Source organism: Loxodonta africana, chromosome 19 (genome assembly GCF_030014295.1).
Source record: "Loxodonta africana isolate mLoxAfr1 chromosome 19, mLoxAfr1.hap2, whole genome shotgun sequence".
Lineage (NCBI taxonomy): Eukaryota > Metazoa > Chordata > Mammalia > Proboscidea > Elephantidae > Loxodonta > Loxodonta africana.
Window position 1 is genome coordinate 20,188,286 of NC_087360.1, and position 18,039 is coordinate 20,206,324.

Sequence of the window (18,039 nt, forward strand, 5' to 3'; positions counted from 1 at the left end):
GCCTGAGCCCTTATTGGGCACCTTCTGGGCTCTGTGCCAGGCGCTGCCCTCACCCTCGGAGTGCTCAGGGAGCTGTTCCTCCTGGCAGTGACCCCTCTTCTCTGGGCTCCCTCGGTGCTCTGTCTGACTCGGGTTGGAGCTGTCTGGGTGATGCATCTAATCACCCCTGCTGTGTCTGATTCTGCCCCGGGTCCCGCACCCTGGCACACAGTAGGTGCTCAGGCAAGGTTCGGTGAATGTGCCTGTCAGAGCCCTCCTGTCTCCACTTCCCCAGGCTTATTCTCACCCCAAGCATGTTCAGGACCTTGCCTCTGAGCGTTAAATAAAAATGTGCTGGAAGAAGTTGGGGCTTAGGTCTTGGAGTTCAGGGGCCCCAGCCCTGGGCTGCAGACACCTCCTCCCCCTGCTGCTGTATGACCCCAGACAAACCCCTTCACCTCGCTAAGCCCCTCACTGTCCTCTCTGGGCCCTGGTGGTGAAAGCGGGCACGAGAGCTGAAATGGGTGTGATCAGTACAGTGGGCGCCACTGGGCACTAGAAGTCACATCCCTGGGAGGGCAGTGCTGAGAGTACCACTGAGCCAGTCAGTGTTCTCGGTAGACTTATTGTCTGGTTTATGCTCACCACGGCCAGGTGAGGAGTGCCATTCTAATTCCATTTTTCGGATGGGAAAAACTGAGGCCCCAAGGGACTCGGTGATTGACTCAATATAGCCCTGCCAGAGCAGGGATTCAAATTCAGTTCTGGGTGTGTGCCAGAGCCACGCGCTGTTTTGCTTTTTCTAGGCGGACGCCTCCTATCAGGGACCAAAGGGCAGTGCCTTGTGTGTCTGGAGTGAGGAAGAGGAGGATGTCATTGTGTGGGTAAGGGTGGGGTGTGTGTGACTTCACTGGCCTCAGGACAACCCCTTTGGGATTAGCTTTGTATGCCAGCCACTCAGGTCCAAGGCCAGGGAAGGTGGTTCAGGGCCTGGGTCAGAGGCCTGGCTCCTGGTGCCCATCTTGGAAGTGACCAGTCATGTGGGACATTGGCTGCCCACTTGGAACCCCAGCCCCCCTTGGCACGGCCATGCCATGGGCTTTAGGGTCCAGCAGACCCCAGTGCACATCCTTACCCACCTGGTAACTTTGAGCAAATTCCCCTCCTCTCTGAGCCTCTGCATCCCCTCTGGAGAATGGGGGCATGGCTACACTCACACCTCACTCACAAGATGGTCTTGAGCTCCAGCAAGAACTGAGATGTGTGGCCACTGCAGGGGAAGTACCCCCAGCTCAGAACTCCAGTGGGATAGGCCCTCTCCTTCCTCCAGAAGCTTCCCAGACCTTGAACCTCAGCGACATGGGCTGGAGCCCCTGAATGACAGGTGACAGTTGGGCCCGAGAGAGGAGGGTCTTGACAAATTGCTGCCAGCCCTGCCACCTCTGCCTGCCCACCCGTTGCTCAGAACTAAGCACTTTGTGGTACTCATTCAGCACTCAGTTCTTGGGGTGGCCCAGGTGTTCTAGGTATACGGTGGGGTTGAGGTCGAAGTGGTAAAATGTCCAATGAAACAAAGGGGAGGGAGACCCCCAAGGCCCAGGGCAGATGGCCAGGGTGAAGAGGAGAGGAGAGCTGTGGACCCTGGGCCACGCAGGGAGCAGGCAGGAAATAAGCCACCAGCCATCCCTCTGTTTGCCCAACAGGGATTTATCCAGCATCTACTACGTGCCTGGCCTTGGAGTAGAAGGACTCAGAATGGTTCTGTGAGGCCTGAGGCCCGGCCACCTCACTGCTGTGCACTCCTGGGCAAGCTGCACACCCTCTCTGGACCCAGCCACCTCACACAGGGCTGAGGGAAGGGTCACTATGAGATAACCTATGTTACTAGGTGGTTAAGAGCATAGGCCGAGGAGTCTCAAAGACGGAGGGTCAAACCCCCACCTGTCACTTGTGGGTAGGGGAGGGACCGTTTCCAATGGCTGTCACAGAGCTGTGTATGGTAGAGAGGGTAGCTTCTCCACCTCCTTTCTGAGGCTAAGTACAAAGGTGGAGGTTGGGCTGGGGGGGCTGAGGAGTAGGGAGTAGATTCTTTTTCCTCCCCTGTTAGGAAAGTAGTAATATTTATCATGTAGTATTTGAAAGGAGCCCTGGTAGCACAATGGTTAAGCACTTGGCTACTAACTTAAAAGTTGGTGGTTCGAACCCACCCAGCAGCTATGCGGGAGAAAGGCCTGGAGATCTGCTTCTGTAAAGATTACAGCCAAGAAAACCCCGTGGGGTAGATCTACTCTGTCACATGGGGTTGCTGTGAGTTGGAATTGACCAGATGGCTCCTAACAACAGCAATGACCAGTCTGATGAAGAAAATAAAATTCGCCCCTCATCCAGTTGCCCAGAGCTAGGCACTTGGTGGCACGTTGGGGCATACCATCCCCAGGTTGTGGGCATTCGGGGAGTGCCCATTTCCCCCTGCATCTGTGACCGTCCTTGTTGAGCAGGGCCCATGGGTTTGGTGCCCTGGCACCGCCAAGCCCAGGCCTGGCCCTCAGGAAGGGTCTGCTCCATGACAAGCCTGTCCTGGGGCCCGAGCCATCGGCTCATTCTGCTCTGGGCCCCTGGGAGCCACCTGCCCGCCCACCCAGCCACCCATTGTCTGGCGCACAGGGGCGCGGAGCCGCCGTTGTTCAGCACACATCTGAGCCCGTCTTTTCCACATCAGATCATTTGTAACCGTCACCAGGCAATCGGGCCGTCGCTGATTCAATCTCGGCTTTGTGCTGTCACAGCCGTTTTTCTGCGCCGGGCTGATTTTGAAAGAAGGCCCATCTTCCCATCTTCTGGGGCTGCTTTTCAGAAGCTCGGAGGGGCAGGGGGAGGAGGGGATGTACACACGTCCCCCACACATATACTGTGCCCGTGCACGAGCGTGTGCGTGCACACACACACACACACACACTCCATCCTGCCTTTTATTGCTGAGTGCAGTTCAGAATGAGGTGGGTGGACCAGTGCCCTGAGCCTGCGCCCACTGCCATTCCTGCCTCTGCCTTCACCCACCTGCCCACCCTGAGCACCTGTGTGCCCTACTGTGCATCTAGCAGAGTCTACAGAAGACCCCAAGCTAGTCATCAGTAAGATAATTTCAGAGAGGGGTAAGAACAACAGAGGAAATAGAATGGTGATGGCATGGTGGCTGGAGCAGAGAGTTGCCAACTTAGCGTGGTCAAGGAGGGCTTCTTGGAGGAGGTGGTATTTCAGCTGAGGTGTGAATGGGGAGATGGAGCTGGCACAAAAAGTGCCTACTTATGGGAGTTGGGGACATGCTGGGGACAGAGCTGTCCACAGGTGGTTATTAAGCGTCTGCACTGAGGCAAGCTGGAATTGAGAAGTCCTGTAAAATACCAGCTGCTGATGAATCTGTGCCAACTCATGGTGACCCCATGTGTGTCAGGGTAGAACTGTGCTCCACAGGATTTTCGATGGCTGATTTTTTAGAAGTTAGATCACCAGGCTTTTCTCCCGAGGAGCCTCTTGGGAGGACTTGGATCGTCAACCTCTCGGTTAACAGCTGAGCACTTTAACCGTTCCCACCACACGGGGACTCCTGAGTGGAAGATAAACACCAGATTTCAAAGACCTAGGTGAGAAAAAGAATAAAATACCTCATTAGGATCTTTTGAATATTGACTGTGTGTTGAAATGATATTTTGAATAGATTGGATTAAATAAAATATATTATGAAACTTAATTTCCCCTATTAGAAAAGTTAAAATTACTGACGGGACTCACATTCTGTTTGTCTTAGACAGCACTGGTATAGAGTACTTGGGTAGAGAGAAAGCTGGAAGTGCAAAGGCCCTGGGGTAGGACCTTGGTTGGCCTGTTAGAGGACCAGGAAGATGGCCAGTGTGACTAAGCTGGATGAGCGAGGAGACAGAGACAGTGGAACGGGAGGGGAGGTCACACGGGCCTCAGAGGATCCTATTGGGAACTCAGTGGAAGCCAGTGGGGGATTGTTGAGTGGGGAGAGGGTTGAGTTACACACGGAAAAGCTTCGCCTGGCCCCTGTGGGGTGGAGAATGGTGTGGAGGCTGGGATGTGATGGGGCCAGCCAAGGACCTGTTTTAGAAGAGGCGCTGACAGCACCTGCTGGCGGGTTAGCTGGCCCAGCTCTGGCTGTCCAGAAAGTTGCCTGCTTCCTGCCACTCATGGACATCAAAGCCTCTGGGGCTTTCTGTCCTCCTGCCTCTCACCCTACCCCATCTTCGTCATCCTTCCGGGATTTCCGGGGCAGCTGCTCACTGCCACGTGAGTGAATTGACACCGAGCACCACTTTCCTCTTCTTCAGGTGGTCAGGAGTTGAAATCCCTTTTGAAAAGTTATTTTCCCCCACACCTCCACCCCTAGAAAGGGTGATGCCTGTTCACGGTAGAAGAACTGGAAATACAGAGAAGCACAAAGAAGAAGAAAAATGCCCCGGAGACAATCACACAGCTAGCTAGGGAGTGGCAGAGCTGGGCTTGGAACCCAGGCGGTCTGGCTCCCGAGCCTTGCTCTTTCTAAGTCATAGTGTCCTGTGGCCGATGACAAGGAGGTAGCACCTCAACCAGAGAAGGGGTGAGGACACCCATGACCTCTACCCTGGCTCACAGCAAAGGGCAAATGTCAGACACCTGGCCCGCATAGGAGGGCTGGTTGGCTCTTACGGGTTAAAAAAAAATTTTTTTTTTTAATTATTTTGAAAATTGGAAGAGTTCGTGTAAAAATCAGGAATTCCTGCTTCTCCTGGAAAATCAGGGATGTGGAACTGCTGAGCAGAGTGTTGGGATCTGGACTCGCTGCCGGATGAATGTGGGGATGTGGGATTGCTGGGCTGAGTATTGGGGTGTGGGATTGCTGGGCTGAGTGTTGGGGTGTGCAGTCGCCGGGCACAGTGGCAGGATGTAGAACCGCCAGGCAGGGTGTTGGGATATGCAGTTGCCGGGTGGGTGGTTGGCACCGTTGTTGGGCAGGCGTGTTTTCTTGCATTTGCCGAGCCCCTGCCCAGACCACTCCTCTCATTTCTGCCCCAGCCTGACCCCAGAAGCATCTGAGTTTTCTACCCTTGGCTTCAGGCTAAAAGTCAAGGCCATCCCCAAGTAGCCGCTTTTCTCTACCCCCCAACCTTGGACTCTATCTTCTAAGTACCCCTGGGCCATTCTTTCCCAGGGGCCCAGTCCCCTCAGGGTCTAACTCCTCAGGTCTGGAGTCTGGCCCTGACCCACCTCTTGCACAGGGCTTTTCTGCTTCCTCCACCACCCAGCCCTGGGATCCTGGACAGCTCTTTCCCCCCTTGGGTCTCTGTTTCCTCATGAATACAACTGCCAGAGTCGTCTTCTCTTTCTCCCCATAGTGGGGTGGATTACACGAGGGGATGGATGTGAAGTGCTGAGCCCATGGGGGACACTAAACATAACAACTAGCTCTTATTACTGCTCTTATTAGCTTTTCTCCTTCCCTGTTGCTAGGTTTAACCCAGAACTGTGAGTGCAGACACAAGGAAATAGGTGGGAGGATGGCTAGAACCCTGAGTCCTTCTGGGCTCCATGATGGGTCTTGTCTTTGCCCTTTGCACATGCCACTACTCTCCTGGGGACCCCAGTGTCCCAGCATCTTCTGGTAACGCCCCGTATCTGTTTATGTGTGGCTCTGTGTAAGGTTCCATGACCTCCACCCAAAAACCTGGGTTGAGGCCTTTCTGCGGAGCTCCCCCAGCCCCCATTATAGCATCTGATGGCATTCGGGAATGGAAGGTGACTATGGAGACTGGACTTCACTTTTACTTACAGAGCCAAGGCTGGAACTAACCAACGAAACCAAACCTGTTGTCATCAAGTCAATTCTGACTCATAGCGACCCTGTAGGACAGAGTAGAACTGCCCCCATAGAGTTTCCAAGGCTGTCAGTCTTTACGAAAGTAGACTGCTACATCTTTCTCCCACAGAGTGGCTGGTGGGTTCAAACCACTGACCTTTTGGTTAGCAGCCAGGCTCTTTAACCACTGTACTACCAGGGCTCCTTAGCCTGGAGCTAAAATCCAGCCCTGGAGCTAGGAACCTTGAAATGACAGATACAATCAGGCCACCCTGCACTTCCGACCTTGGGATCCGGCTCTTGGGAAGGGTGCTGGAGAGGGTAGGAGGCTGGGGGGTTTGTGATTAGGGCCTTTGCACCCCAGCTGGGGCCTCCCTAAGTCTCATTTGCATGAGAATGAGCCCCACCCACTCACTCTGAAGGTACCACCCATCAGAGGGCAAAGAGGGCCAGCCCAGTCTGTTGCCAGTGGCCCTCATCTGAACCACCCACCCCCAGCACCTTCTCCAAGCCTCTCCCAGCCCAGAACTAGCACTTGTCCACAGGAGGTGGGTCTCCCTGCCTTGAAGGTGGGGAACCTTAGTGGTAGGCTCTCCTCTCACCCCTACCTCCTCCTAGTGACCCCCAGCTGGCCTTGCACACATGGGGTGCTCTCAGTTGCTCACCAGGGGGGTTCGTTCTCCAGCAACATGGAGCTGCTTAGGTTTCCCACTGATTTCCTTCTAGTCCCCACACCCTCACCTGAGCAGTCCCATGTTTGGGTCCCCTTCCCTGCCGTCTTCACTTGGCTGTTTCCTCTTCACCTGTTGGTAACAATCATAAGCAATTATAATAACACCTTCCACTCAGGGAGCTCCTACTATGGCCCCTGGCACTTTATTTGTACTGATTCATGGTAGGCATCAACCCCTTTTCCAGATGAGGAAACTGAGGGTCAGAGAGATGGAGGGATTTGCCCAAGGCCCAGAGTTAAGGAATAAAGCCAAGATTCTTGCTCAGGCATCTGGTTCTGAAGCCTGAGAGATGATGCCATCACCCTCTCACAAGGCAGTGGGTGTAACCTTTCATCTTGACCTTCCCAGGCTAGGTAGGGGTGGCCCCATCACAGGTACTACTTGTCACCCTGCCTTGTAACACGCCTCCCTCCACCCCAGGAGAGGGCAGTGCCCGACAGCTGTCAACTGACTCAGCATCCAGAACAGGAACTGGCACACAGTAGGGGCTTAATACATGCTTCTCATGCACTTCCAGGGGTTGGAGTGGTGCCCGGGGCAGGTACCAGTCAAGGTCGGTGCCAGTGGTGACTGCCATCACTTGCTCCCAGGCTCGGTCCTGCCCCCTGTCCAAGGGACCTTGAACTGGGAGCTGGCCGTGGTGCCGAAGGGCCCTGGGACAGCTGCCCAAGGGCCCTGGGACAGCTGCCCAGCCCCAAACCTCATCCCTGTACTCCAGCCAGACCCTTCCTGTGCCCCCCTGTACCCCAACACCCCAGTCCATCCTCTTGACCCTCCTTCCTTGAGGAGACATTTTCCTGAGGGCCTACTGGGCTGATAACACCAGGAAGCTGTGGAGGGTGTGGGAGGGCCACCTGGGGTGTTCATTTATTCCATTATTCATCAGATGTTTATTGTGCACCTGCATGTCTCTGGAGAAGCCCTTGAGGAGCCTGTGCTTCAACTGAAGGTCGAGTAGAGAATCTCAGAATGTAGAGAGCTGGGGAGGGCTTGCAGGCAGGGGGGTGCCTTGGGCAGAAGCCTGGCAGTGTGGGCATCAAGGTTTGTGCAAGGGGATGTCCACCCCAGGACTCCGGCTGCTGTCCAGAACGCGTGACTGTTGGTTTGCCTGTCTGTCGCTCCTGCTCTCTGGCACCGGGGCCCAGTCGAAGTGCTAGGACAGGAGGTGAGGACAGAACGAAGGGCTGTTGGGCCAGGCCGGGGCTGGCACTCTGTTCTGGGAACAGAGCGAGCCAGGTCTGCTCTGTGACCAGACTTGCATTTTAGAGAGACCCCCAGCCTGGAGGTAGGAGGATGCAGCAGTAATCCAGGCAGAAGCTGAGGCCTCCCTGTTGAAGGGGGCAGTGCCCCGCTCCACTGCCCTTAAAAAACGAGAGTGAGTGAAAATCCCCTTCTGGTGCAGCAGCCCAAATGGCAGTGGGAAATAATCACTTTTCACAGGTCCCTTATCCACAGCCAAGCCCTGTGCCGCTTTAATCAGCAGTACCGGTGTGACTCGAAGATTCGAGGGCTTGCGAGATCAGGAGCAGGTTAAAGAAAATTACCCTCGCCTCCTCCATGTTAATGTAATCTCTAACCAGATCTGCCTAGCCGCAGCTCAAATTGCTTTTTAGATTAACATTTAATTATTAACAGGGTCCCCTGGAAGGCCTCAGGCTTGGAGCAGGCGTGGGGGAGGGAGCCCAGGAGGGGGTGGGGGTAGGCCTTGGCTCTGGCTGCCTTGCAGATAGACAGGGTGGTGGGGGAGAGAGAGAGAGACAGAGAGAGGGAAAGGGGTAGGGGAGAGATGGGGTCAGGAAGAGAGAGACAGAATGAGGGGCAGGGAGACAGCAGAGGAGGGAGGCAGGTGGCGGTAGGGACAGGGATAGGGACAGAAGAGGACGAGAGAAAAAGGCTGCGACGTCTCCCGAGGTGACAGCTCTAGGAAGAGCTCAGGAGGGACTGTGCACCTAGATCCCTAGGACACTACTGGCCAAGGATCCCTGGCCTTCTGTCCTGGCCGAGGGCAGGCCGGTTTCCTTCCCCTCCTTGGTTAGGGAGGACTGAGCTGACTGAGGCTTCATGCTGGCCCAGCTCCAGCTGCTGGGCTCTGTTAGCATGGCCCCTCTGCCAGCCCACCGCCTTGACTTTCCAGTTCAGACTGCTCCATCTGGAGCTGGTGGTTCCATGAAACACTGCAGGAGCCCCGTGTGCCTGGCCTGCTAGGGTGTGTGATGCCTGACCACCTCCATAGTACTGGGAAGGAGTACTCCTTCTCTCTGTTTTATAGGTGAGTCAGGCCAGAGGCAGAGTGATTCATTCTGCGTAACGGCAACGTTTCATTAGTAAGAACAGCGGTGGCCCTTTATGGAGGCCCTACTGCATTTCACAGAGGGTCAGCGAAAAAGAGGAAGACCCTCAACAAGACAGATTGACACAGTGGCTGCAGCAGTGGACTCAAACACAGCAATAAATGTGAGGACGGTGCGGGACTAGGCAGTGTTTTCATTCACAGGGTCGCTCTGGGTTGAAACCAATTTGACAGCACCTAACAACAACTACACTGTATGCCAGGAGTCCCTGGGTGGTGCAAAAGGTTAACACAAAAATGCTGGAGGTTCAAGTCCACCCAGGGGCACCTTGAAAGAAAGGCCTGGTGATCTACTTCCGAAAAATCAGCCATTGAACACCCTATGGAATGAGTGACACACAAGGGGCCGCCACGAGTTGAAATCTGCTTGATGGCCACAGGAAAAAAAAAAAAAACACTACATACCAGGCACTCTCTTACTGACATCTCAGAACAACCTTGTGCGGAAAGTACTATTCTTCCAGTTTTACAGATGAGAAAACTGAGGCCCAGAAGGGTTAAATAACCTGCCCAAGGTCACAGAGCTAATAAGTAGCTGAGCTGAAATTTGAATTCAGGCCAGAAAAACCCCAGAGACTGCACTCAGAGCCACTGCCCTCCGCTACCATTGGTTTCGTAGTTAGTCCTTCTGGCTTTATAGTTGTGTGTTCTTGGGCAAGTCACCCAGTGTCTCTGAGCCTTGGTTACCTCTTCTGTAACATGGGGTTTGGACTAGAACCTACTCCTGGGGTTGCTTGAGGATTAAATGTGGCACTGTGTATCAAAAGCTCACCCAGGCCTGGCAGCTGTGACTCGGGGGCACTCACATGGAGAAGTGACCCACTCTGGGCCACACAGCCAGGTCTGAACCCAGCTCACCCAGACTCCTGATCCAGTGCTTATTTGCATCCCACCATTTCAGACTCGTCCCTGCATTTGAGGGGAGACTCTGTGTCCAGGACAGGGTGAAGGAGAACGAAGCTTTAGTGGCACCGACGGGTCTGAGGGGAGAACTGCAGGAGAGTGCCCACCTTTCCCCCCCTCCCCCAGAGGCTGTGAGGCCCTGAGCAACAGCAGGCACCTGCCTTGTCGCCTTAGGGAACTCAGGGTCCCGACAGTCCACTCAGAACTTTCCGTAACTGCTAGCTTGTTCCAGCTTCCAGTCTCGTCCCGTACTCCAGATTCTAAATCCCTCAAGGACAGGAACTGTGTCTAGAGCAGGTGTCCTGGATTGTGCTTGAAAACTGAATCATAACATCCTCTCATGTTCAAGCTGCAGGATCAAGGTCTTGTACGACCAGCTTGCCTAGTCCCCATCACTGTTCAGTTAGGGAAACTGAGACTCAAAGAGGTGCTGCAACTTCCTCAAGGTCACACAGCCCATCAGAACCCAGGCTCCTGGCTGGCAGGCACCACCCTGAGGCCTCTGAGGTTGACTCTCTGAACGCCTAGCCCCGCTGGATGTTAGGAAGGGCCTGGCTTAACCTTCCCCTGCAAGCCACAGCCAGTCTGGCCTTGAGTGGAGCCATAGAGGCCAGGGTAGGAAACTCTTGGGGTGGGGGGAGACTGGAAGTGGCGCAGCCTATGGCCTTCACAGGGTCACAGCCTGGCCCTGCTGTGTTCCCCACGTTCTGCCTGCTCCAGGGCCAGCTCAGCCTGGTGGGGGGCAGACTGTTGACCTGCAGGACGCAGCAGGGAGAGTTTCACCCACCTGCTGTCCCCTTCTGCCACTTCGAGGGAATGTTGGAGGCAGGAACGGGAGGAGGCAGAAAAGTCCCATTTTCACTTTGGGCTGGGTTTGGGAACGGGAGTCCGTTCCGGCTGGGTGTCCCCTTTTGTCAGGACATTCTCACTGATTTCCAGACTCCGAGCACATGGTGCAGGGCTGGCCCATGGCAGATGCTCCAGAGTGTTTGCTGCCTGAATGAATGAATGAGTGAGTGAATGAATCAATGAGTGGGTAAGTGACAGCTGCCTCAAAACGGTTCCTTTGACCAGGCAGTGCCTGGGTTTTATTCATCTCAGTATTGTTCTACCCAACTTGAGCCTTGCCGCGTTGTCCTCTGTGAATGTTTATGGGATGAATAAGTCGCCTCCTGGGAACCCTCCTTCTCCCCCTCCCATCTCCTCCCCCTCTGTGCCCAGCTCTTCCCAGAGTGGAATCAGAGTGGGTTTGGGCACTGGGGAGAAGATGCCCTTGCTTCTGCTCCTCCATGCCGAGCTGACCGGGAGCTGCAGGCTGACAGCCCCCCACATGGTAGGGCAAGGGGTGGGGGCTGTCCAGTTCGGGGATGAGGGCGCAGGCTCTGGCTGGGGTTGAGACACTCAGGCTCTGCCACCTCGGAGCTTTGTGGCCTTGAACAGATTATTTCCCTACTCTGTGACTGTTAAGGGCCCTGGGTGGTGCAAGCAGCCTGCGCTCGGTTAGTAACCTAAAGGTTGGGCATCTGAAGCCACCCAGCGATGCAGAAGAAAGGCCTGGTGACCTGCTCCCCCAAGAAAACCCTACGGAGCCATTCTCTGTTACACGTGAAGCTACCATGAGTCAGAATCTGCTCGACGGCAACCGTTTTGGTTTTTCTGTGATTGTTTCTTAATCTGTGAAACAAACAAACAAAAAAAACCAAACCCATTGCCATGGAGTCAATTCCGACTCCTAGTGGCCCTATAGGACAGCGTAGAACTGCCCCATAGAATTTCCAAGGAGCGCCTGGTGGATTCAAACTGCTGGCCTTTTGGTTAGCAGCTATGCCACTTAACGACTGCGCCACCAGGGTTTCCTAATCTATGAAAAGTGGCTGGGAAGAGAACCCACTCCCTGAGGCCATTAGGAGGATGTGGTGAGGCGTGATACACAGAGGGAACGTTCACTCAGTCCTCGCTATAGTGGTAGTTGTGTGCCGTCGATTAGATTCCGACTCCTAGAGACCCCATGTGACAGAGTAGAATTGCCCCATGGGACAGCAGTAATAGTACTAACATGCATGTTGTTATTTCTGGGTTCTCTCTGCCACTGGCCTGGGGGCTCCCTGATGCCCCTGTAGCCACCCGGCAAGGGAGAGATGACAAATGGCAGGCAGGGCCAAAGGCCCCAATTCCCTGTTCTTTTAATAAAAATAAAGACAGCCTGCAGACATCCTTCTCCTCCTTCTCATTGTTCTGCCAAGGCAAGCAGCAAAGACTCAGTTCCTCCTCGGACTGGGAAAGTTCCTTCCTTTCTTTCCCCTCCCCTGTCACGTTTCCTTTATCTAAATCCTCAGCTATGAAAGGGCATATCAACAGCTGGGGGAGTTATCTGGCGGAGGGACCTTTTCCTTGGGGCGTCTCTGAGATAAGGCTGTCTTATCAGCCCCCATGTCAGGGATGGTGCCAAAGCATTCTGTCATTGAGGCTGTGACATTTCCCCCTCCCCCTGCCTGGTTTTATTATTAAAGTCACAAAAGACCTTGGACTTATAAACAGTCTGATTTGCAGACAGGGTTTCAAAATGAGCAGTGCTCCCAAGCTGGTTCCTGGCCGGGGGAGTAAGAAGACCGGGTGGGGGCTCTGAAAATGGCTTTTTGCAGATAGGACAATGCCAGCTGGGGAGGGGCAGGCCTGGGTCAATGGGAAGATCATGAGTGTTTTAGGTACCCACCCCAGTCTGTTCCCAGCTTGCTGTGTGACCTTGCACAGGATGCTTGGCTTCTCTGGGCCTCGGTAACTTCATCTGACAATAAGCAATTCGCTGATTCAACCATTCATTCAACGCATATTGATTAAACGAGCACTCTTTGCCAGGCACTGGGGAGAGAAATAAGACATAGCCCTTGCCCCTGGGAAAGCCATAGTCCGGTGGAGGGAGACAGATGTGAAAATTGGCCACTGTACTTAGTGTGATTAGGGTCCCCAGAGGAGGCACCTCCAACCTGAGGGGTCAAAAAAGGCTTTGTAGAGGAGGGGATCAGTGAGACAGAGGCTGAAAAGATAAGTCAAGGTTAACAGAATGGATCAGGGTGGTGGGGCTGTGGGCAGGGGGGTTGGAGGTGTGAGGCAGCCTGCGTAGCCAACAGAGGGCCAAGGGGTAGCATGAGGGAGGGGTGGGGCAGTAGGCCAGCCACGGGGGTCCAGATGGCCAGGCAGAGAGGGCTTGGCTCTATTCCGAGGACAGAGAAGTCGGAAGGCCAAAGAGAGGGACCTGACTCTGTCCTGTTTGTAGGCAGTGGGGATGATACCAAGGAAATGGAAGTAGTCATCTACTTTGTCACATTCAGCTGGCCCAGCCCCTCTCCCACCCTGGACCCTCCATCTGCCCCAGCAGCAGGGCACAGGGAGATTGGGCAGTACGTTGGGAGGCCTAAGAGCGCAGAGAGAGAAAAGCTCTCCAAGTAAAGGATGGTTCTCAGGCTGCCAGGCTTTGCCTGCTGGTCCTCCAGAAGTGTGAGATGGAACGACCCAGGCAGCTGACCTGGAAAAGCTGAGCGGAGGCCCCAGCTTGGATGCTGTGTCTTCTGGGAAGTCTGCTGTGGCCCCCAAGCTGAGTCAGGCGATTCCTCTTGGCCCCCAGAAGTGCCTGGACATGTGGGAGGGCAGGTGATGGGGTCCAGGGAGGCCCCATGATAGCAACCTGCCCCTCACACCGTAACACACAGCTCCCAGCCTACCCTTTCCAGCTGCAGAGCATGCTGGGGAGGTATGGCCCTTAGGGAGTTGTGGGGTCCTGGGGAGGGGTTGGGGAAAAGCCAGAGGTGGGGAGGACCTGTGTAGGTGGGGCTGGGCATGGACAGGGCCCTGGAAGAAAAAGACACGGAAGGGACCACAGGGGTCCTAGAGCACTTTTCAAGGCCAGCGGCTTCCGTGGGGTCACATTGTGAGCACTAGGGGTGAGGGTCCCGGGCTTCCAGCCTAGGCTTCCTTAACTTAGCAGTGTGCCGACCTCCCACCTGTGGGCAGCAGCGTAGCCCAATGGTGTGGCCCTGGGCTGGGTGCTGCCTCTCTGGCCTGGGTTTCCTCATTTGTGGGAGGAGAGGGCTCAGGTCTTCTTAGCTCCAACTGACTGGCCTTCTCCGGCTCCCCTCTGTGTCCCACCCCCCACCCGTGTCCGAGCAGTGAGAGGTAGGGAGGGGAGGAGTGCAGCAGATACGCCAAGCTGCTCGGGGAGTTGCCTCAGGCCTCTTACTTCCAGGTGTCCACAGTGTGCATATGATCGTGTGTCCCGTGGGCCTGCCTCCGTGTGTGTGGGAGGGTGCCAGCAGATGCCCATGTGAGTGAAGGCACGTGTCACACCGACGTGGGCACGGGATCGAGTGTAGGCATGCCCATCTCCTGGAAAATACATGTATGCGAGAGTGAACTGGTGCATGTGTGGACGCCGAGGGCGCGGGCAGTGCGCCCAGTGTCCACACGTCCCTGGGTGTCCAGGTGGGCAAAATGCGTCTCAAGTGTGCAGTGTGCCCAAGGACATGGTGGCGGTGACCTGCCAAGGACTGCTCCCCACTGACACCCCTCAGGTTCCCAGGCCCTGAGTCGAGGCGCCATGTCCCGGCAGTCAAGGGCTTTCATGCCTGCAATGAGCCCCACTTCACTTCCTTTTTAAACTGTATAATTTCTGCCTGATTGTAATGGCATATTTTAAAATTACCAGAAATCAAAGCCGGGAAGTGGATACTGCAGCTTTTATTGCGTCGCTGCTGCGTTAAGGCTGGTGATTGGGGGGGGAGGGAGGTTGAGAACCACCCGCCTCCCCCTACATCCATTCCCCGCTTTCTCTCTCTCTCTCTTTTTGAGACAGTAATAGGAGAAAATTGGTTTTGAAACTGAATAAAAGTCCCTTTCAGAGGAAATCATTTCTTTCAGGCTACCTTTGCTGAAAGTAAAATAGAGCATAATGAAAGGTGGTTACGTGATTGTCTTTCATTTACCGCGAGGCCAGGACAGACGGGAGGCTGCCACCGTCTCGGGGAAATACAAGATTGGAATAATTGCGCCGTAACAAGGAGCTTGTTGTGAAATTAGGATCTTAAGAAAGTAGTGAAAAAAGGCTTTTCCTCATGAATACTTCATTATTAGAAGAAAGCGGCAGAATTTGGGGCTCCAGACACCTGTTTAGTATTAAATAACTTCCCTTTCTTCCCCTCAAACACACACCCCCGCTTCTTTCTTCTCTTTTTTCAAAACCAGCACGAGGACGGAGTTGACCCAGCTTTGCAGCTCAGGACTCGGGGAAGGGGGTGGGATTGGGGCACCCAGGGCTTGGTGGACATCAGGGATGGCCAGAGCTGAACCCCCACCTGGACCTGCCTTCTCTTTACTGTGAGGGAAGGAAGGAAGGCACTAGTGGGGAGACTCCCAGCCTCTCACCACAGTCTCCAAGATCCTGCCCGCTCTGACTCTGCCACTCAGGGGCTGTGGGCTCTCTGGAATGTTCCTCAGCCCATCAGCAGGAAAGTGGGCTGCGTGAAGCCTAAAACACGCATTTCCATGTGACTGTCGGCCAGGTGTTCTGACTGAGGCTGGGTGAGCAGTGGACCTGTCGGAGTCATGTCTGAGCTGCCACCTAAGGGAGACCCGGCTGGCGAAGCTGCTGTACATGGCCCTGCCCTCCTCATTTGGGTGGGAAGCTCAGTCAGGCAGCAACAGAGGTCCCGGGTCACCCCAGGGCAGCCTTGGTGGCACATGGAGGTGGGGCTCAGGGCTCAGTCAGAGGTCAAGGTTAGGCTCAGTCTGAGGTCAAGGTTAGACTCAGGAGGGATAGGGGCTAGAGCGCCCCTTGTCCTCCCAGGGACCCCATCCTGGACACCTCCCACTCGGAGGTGCTGTGCGGACACCCCAGGCAGGGGGCAGACCAATGGCTAGATAAATCAGGGCACCAGCACCCACCACCATTTCCTGGGTCCGCCTCCACACAGACACCAAAGATGACCAGATGTGGTCTTCACCCTTGATGACCTCAAGCCAATTGAGGAGCAGATCTGTTCACGAGTGGTTATAAAGAGCTGGATGTCTGCCACTAGCTGGTAGGACAGGCTCTGTGGGAACAGACACCTGGCCAAGTCAGGGGGCATCAGTGAGGTCCCTGGAGGAAGTAACATGCATGCTGAGCGGGGCCCAGGGCCCGTGACTGGTCAGCTCTACCCCTGACGTAGTGGAAAGCCACCACTCTAGAGACCTGGACTCTTTTACTTCCTGTGAGGCCTCAATGAGCCTCTTGATGCCTCCAGGCCTCAATCTCCTCATCTGTCAAATGGGGGAGGAAGGGTCTCTGCTTTGAAAGTCTCTCATTTCTTCATGGTGGGGGATGGAGGCTACTGGCAGGAACTCCCAGTGGTGAGTGGTAGGGGAGGCAGGTATGGAGCAACCCATATGACAAGCACCTCATCTCGTTGTCACAGGGACCCTGCCACAGAGCACGCCCCACTGCGGGCCCCCAGCTCAGCCATGCTGGCCTGTCTGCAGAGGACCCAGAATCCACCGGGCCAACACCTGGCCTGCCCAAGCAAGAGCCTGGAGCTACGCAAGTGTGAGTGGACCAGCCCCTTCCCCAGCCCCGTCCCCTCCCTCTGTCCACTCTGAGTCCACAGGGTTTTTTTTTTTTCTCTTCCCTGGGCACACCAAGCTCACTCGCAAGCTCAGGGCCTTTGTAGAGTAGGCCCCCGAGCCAGGGATGCTACTCATACCTAGACTCTCCACATTCTTTTTGGGCTTCTCAGCCTTTGCCCAGCTGTGCAGTCCCTCCCCACAATGGCACCCCCACCTTTGGCCAACGTCCACTGGGTCTCCCCTCAAGCTGACCTCCTCCCCAGCAGCCTTCCCGGACCACTACCGGCACCACAGCCCTTCTCTGCATCCCCACATGTGCTGTGTCTGTCTCCCTCGCTGTCATTTTCTCATGTTTGCCGAAAGTAGGATAAAGTGGAAGCAAAAATAGTCCTGAATGGGATTCTAGTCCCAGCTAGGGGCCCGATTCCCTGTGTGACCTTGGGCACATTCTTCCCCTCTCTGGGCCTTGCTGCTTTAATATGTCTAACTTCGGGAGCTGCACTCAGTGGCTTCCAAGGGTCTGTCCTTCTTGATCACCTAGGACACAGATCCCAAACCCTCTAGTCTGATTATTTTTAACCCCCATATGGTTCAAACAAAAAAAAAAGAAGCACTTGAAAGTATTTAAAAATAGGGAGATTTGCATAAAACTGGACTTCTAGTGTCTCTTGAAAAAAAATCAGAGGATCCGGTACCAAAGGCCTGTGTTCCTGCACTCCTGCTGTTGGTGAGAACTGAATTATTGCCTCTTAAAAGGGGACATCCATCTCCAGTTCACCACAGTCCCCACCCTTCCCTATTGCCTCTGACCTAACCAAGAATCAGTTGCCATTTAGCATTGTTGTTTACACAATTGCTTTTCTTTTGTAATATTTACCTTTCTTTAGACAATACATTCATGTGGTCCAATATTCAAAAGAAATAAAGGGTATACAGACGAAAGCCCCTCTTTGTCCCCTGTTGCCCAAACACTGCTCCCCTTCCAAGAGGCAGCCAGTGTTATCAGCTTCCTGGGTATCCTTCCGGAAGATGTATGCACGGCCAGCAAAAGTGTGCGCGCACGTATTTTACACACCTCCTGCACCTCGCTTTTCCACGCGCGCAATATATCCTGTATGTCAACATGTAGGGGGCATCCTTGTTCTTGTTTACAGCCACATAGTTTTCCATAGCAAGGAAGGAGCCATAATTTATGTGACTGGTCACCTACTCAGACTGTACCCAACCTGGTGCTGTTACAAGCAATGTGGCAGTAAAACCGAGTATGTGTCATGGGGTCACAGAGTTGTAAGTCTGTAGTATAAATACCTAGAAGTGGAAACACTGGGCCAGAGGTACGTGCATGGGTAGCTTTGATAGATGTGGGTCTTACTGACGTCTTTAGATGTCGTACCTGTTGACACCCCACAGCACTGTGCGGTGAACCCCTTTCCCCACGCCTCCACTGGCACGGCATGGCATGGCATCAAACCTGGAGGCTTTGCTCACTTGGTCAGTGAAAATAGTATCACGGTGCAGTTTTTTTTTTTTCCCCAGAAATGATTTTTTTTTTATTGTGGTAAATATATAGGTCACAAAACTTTGGCCATTTCCACATTTTTTACATGTACAATTCAGGGACATTA

At 54.3% G+C, this 18,039-nt stretch overlaps 1 protein-coding gene across 4 annotated transcripts in view; it reads left to right on the forward strand.

The window, feature by feature from the left end:
• Positions 1-18,039, forward strand: part of FAM222A (family with sequence similarity 222 member A) — a 76,579-nt gene that overhangs the window by 17,624 nt on the left and 40,916 nt on the right. For 2 of the 4 annotated variants that reach the window (XR_010318594.1, XM_064272340.1), the window contains exon 1: positions 16,282-16,394. Coding sequence is in view for 1 of the 4 variants with exons in the window: in XM_003419357.3 (XP_003419405.1) it covers positions 16,313-16,394 (82 nt within the window). In the remaining 3 variants the exon portion in view is untranslated. Of the gene's footprint in view, positions 1-16,266; positions 16,395-18,039 lie in introns of those variants that run through there. The other 2 variants (XM_003419357.3, XM_064272341.1) reach the window with 2 other exon arrangements.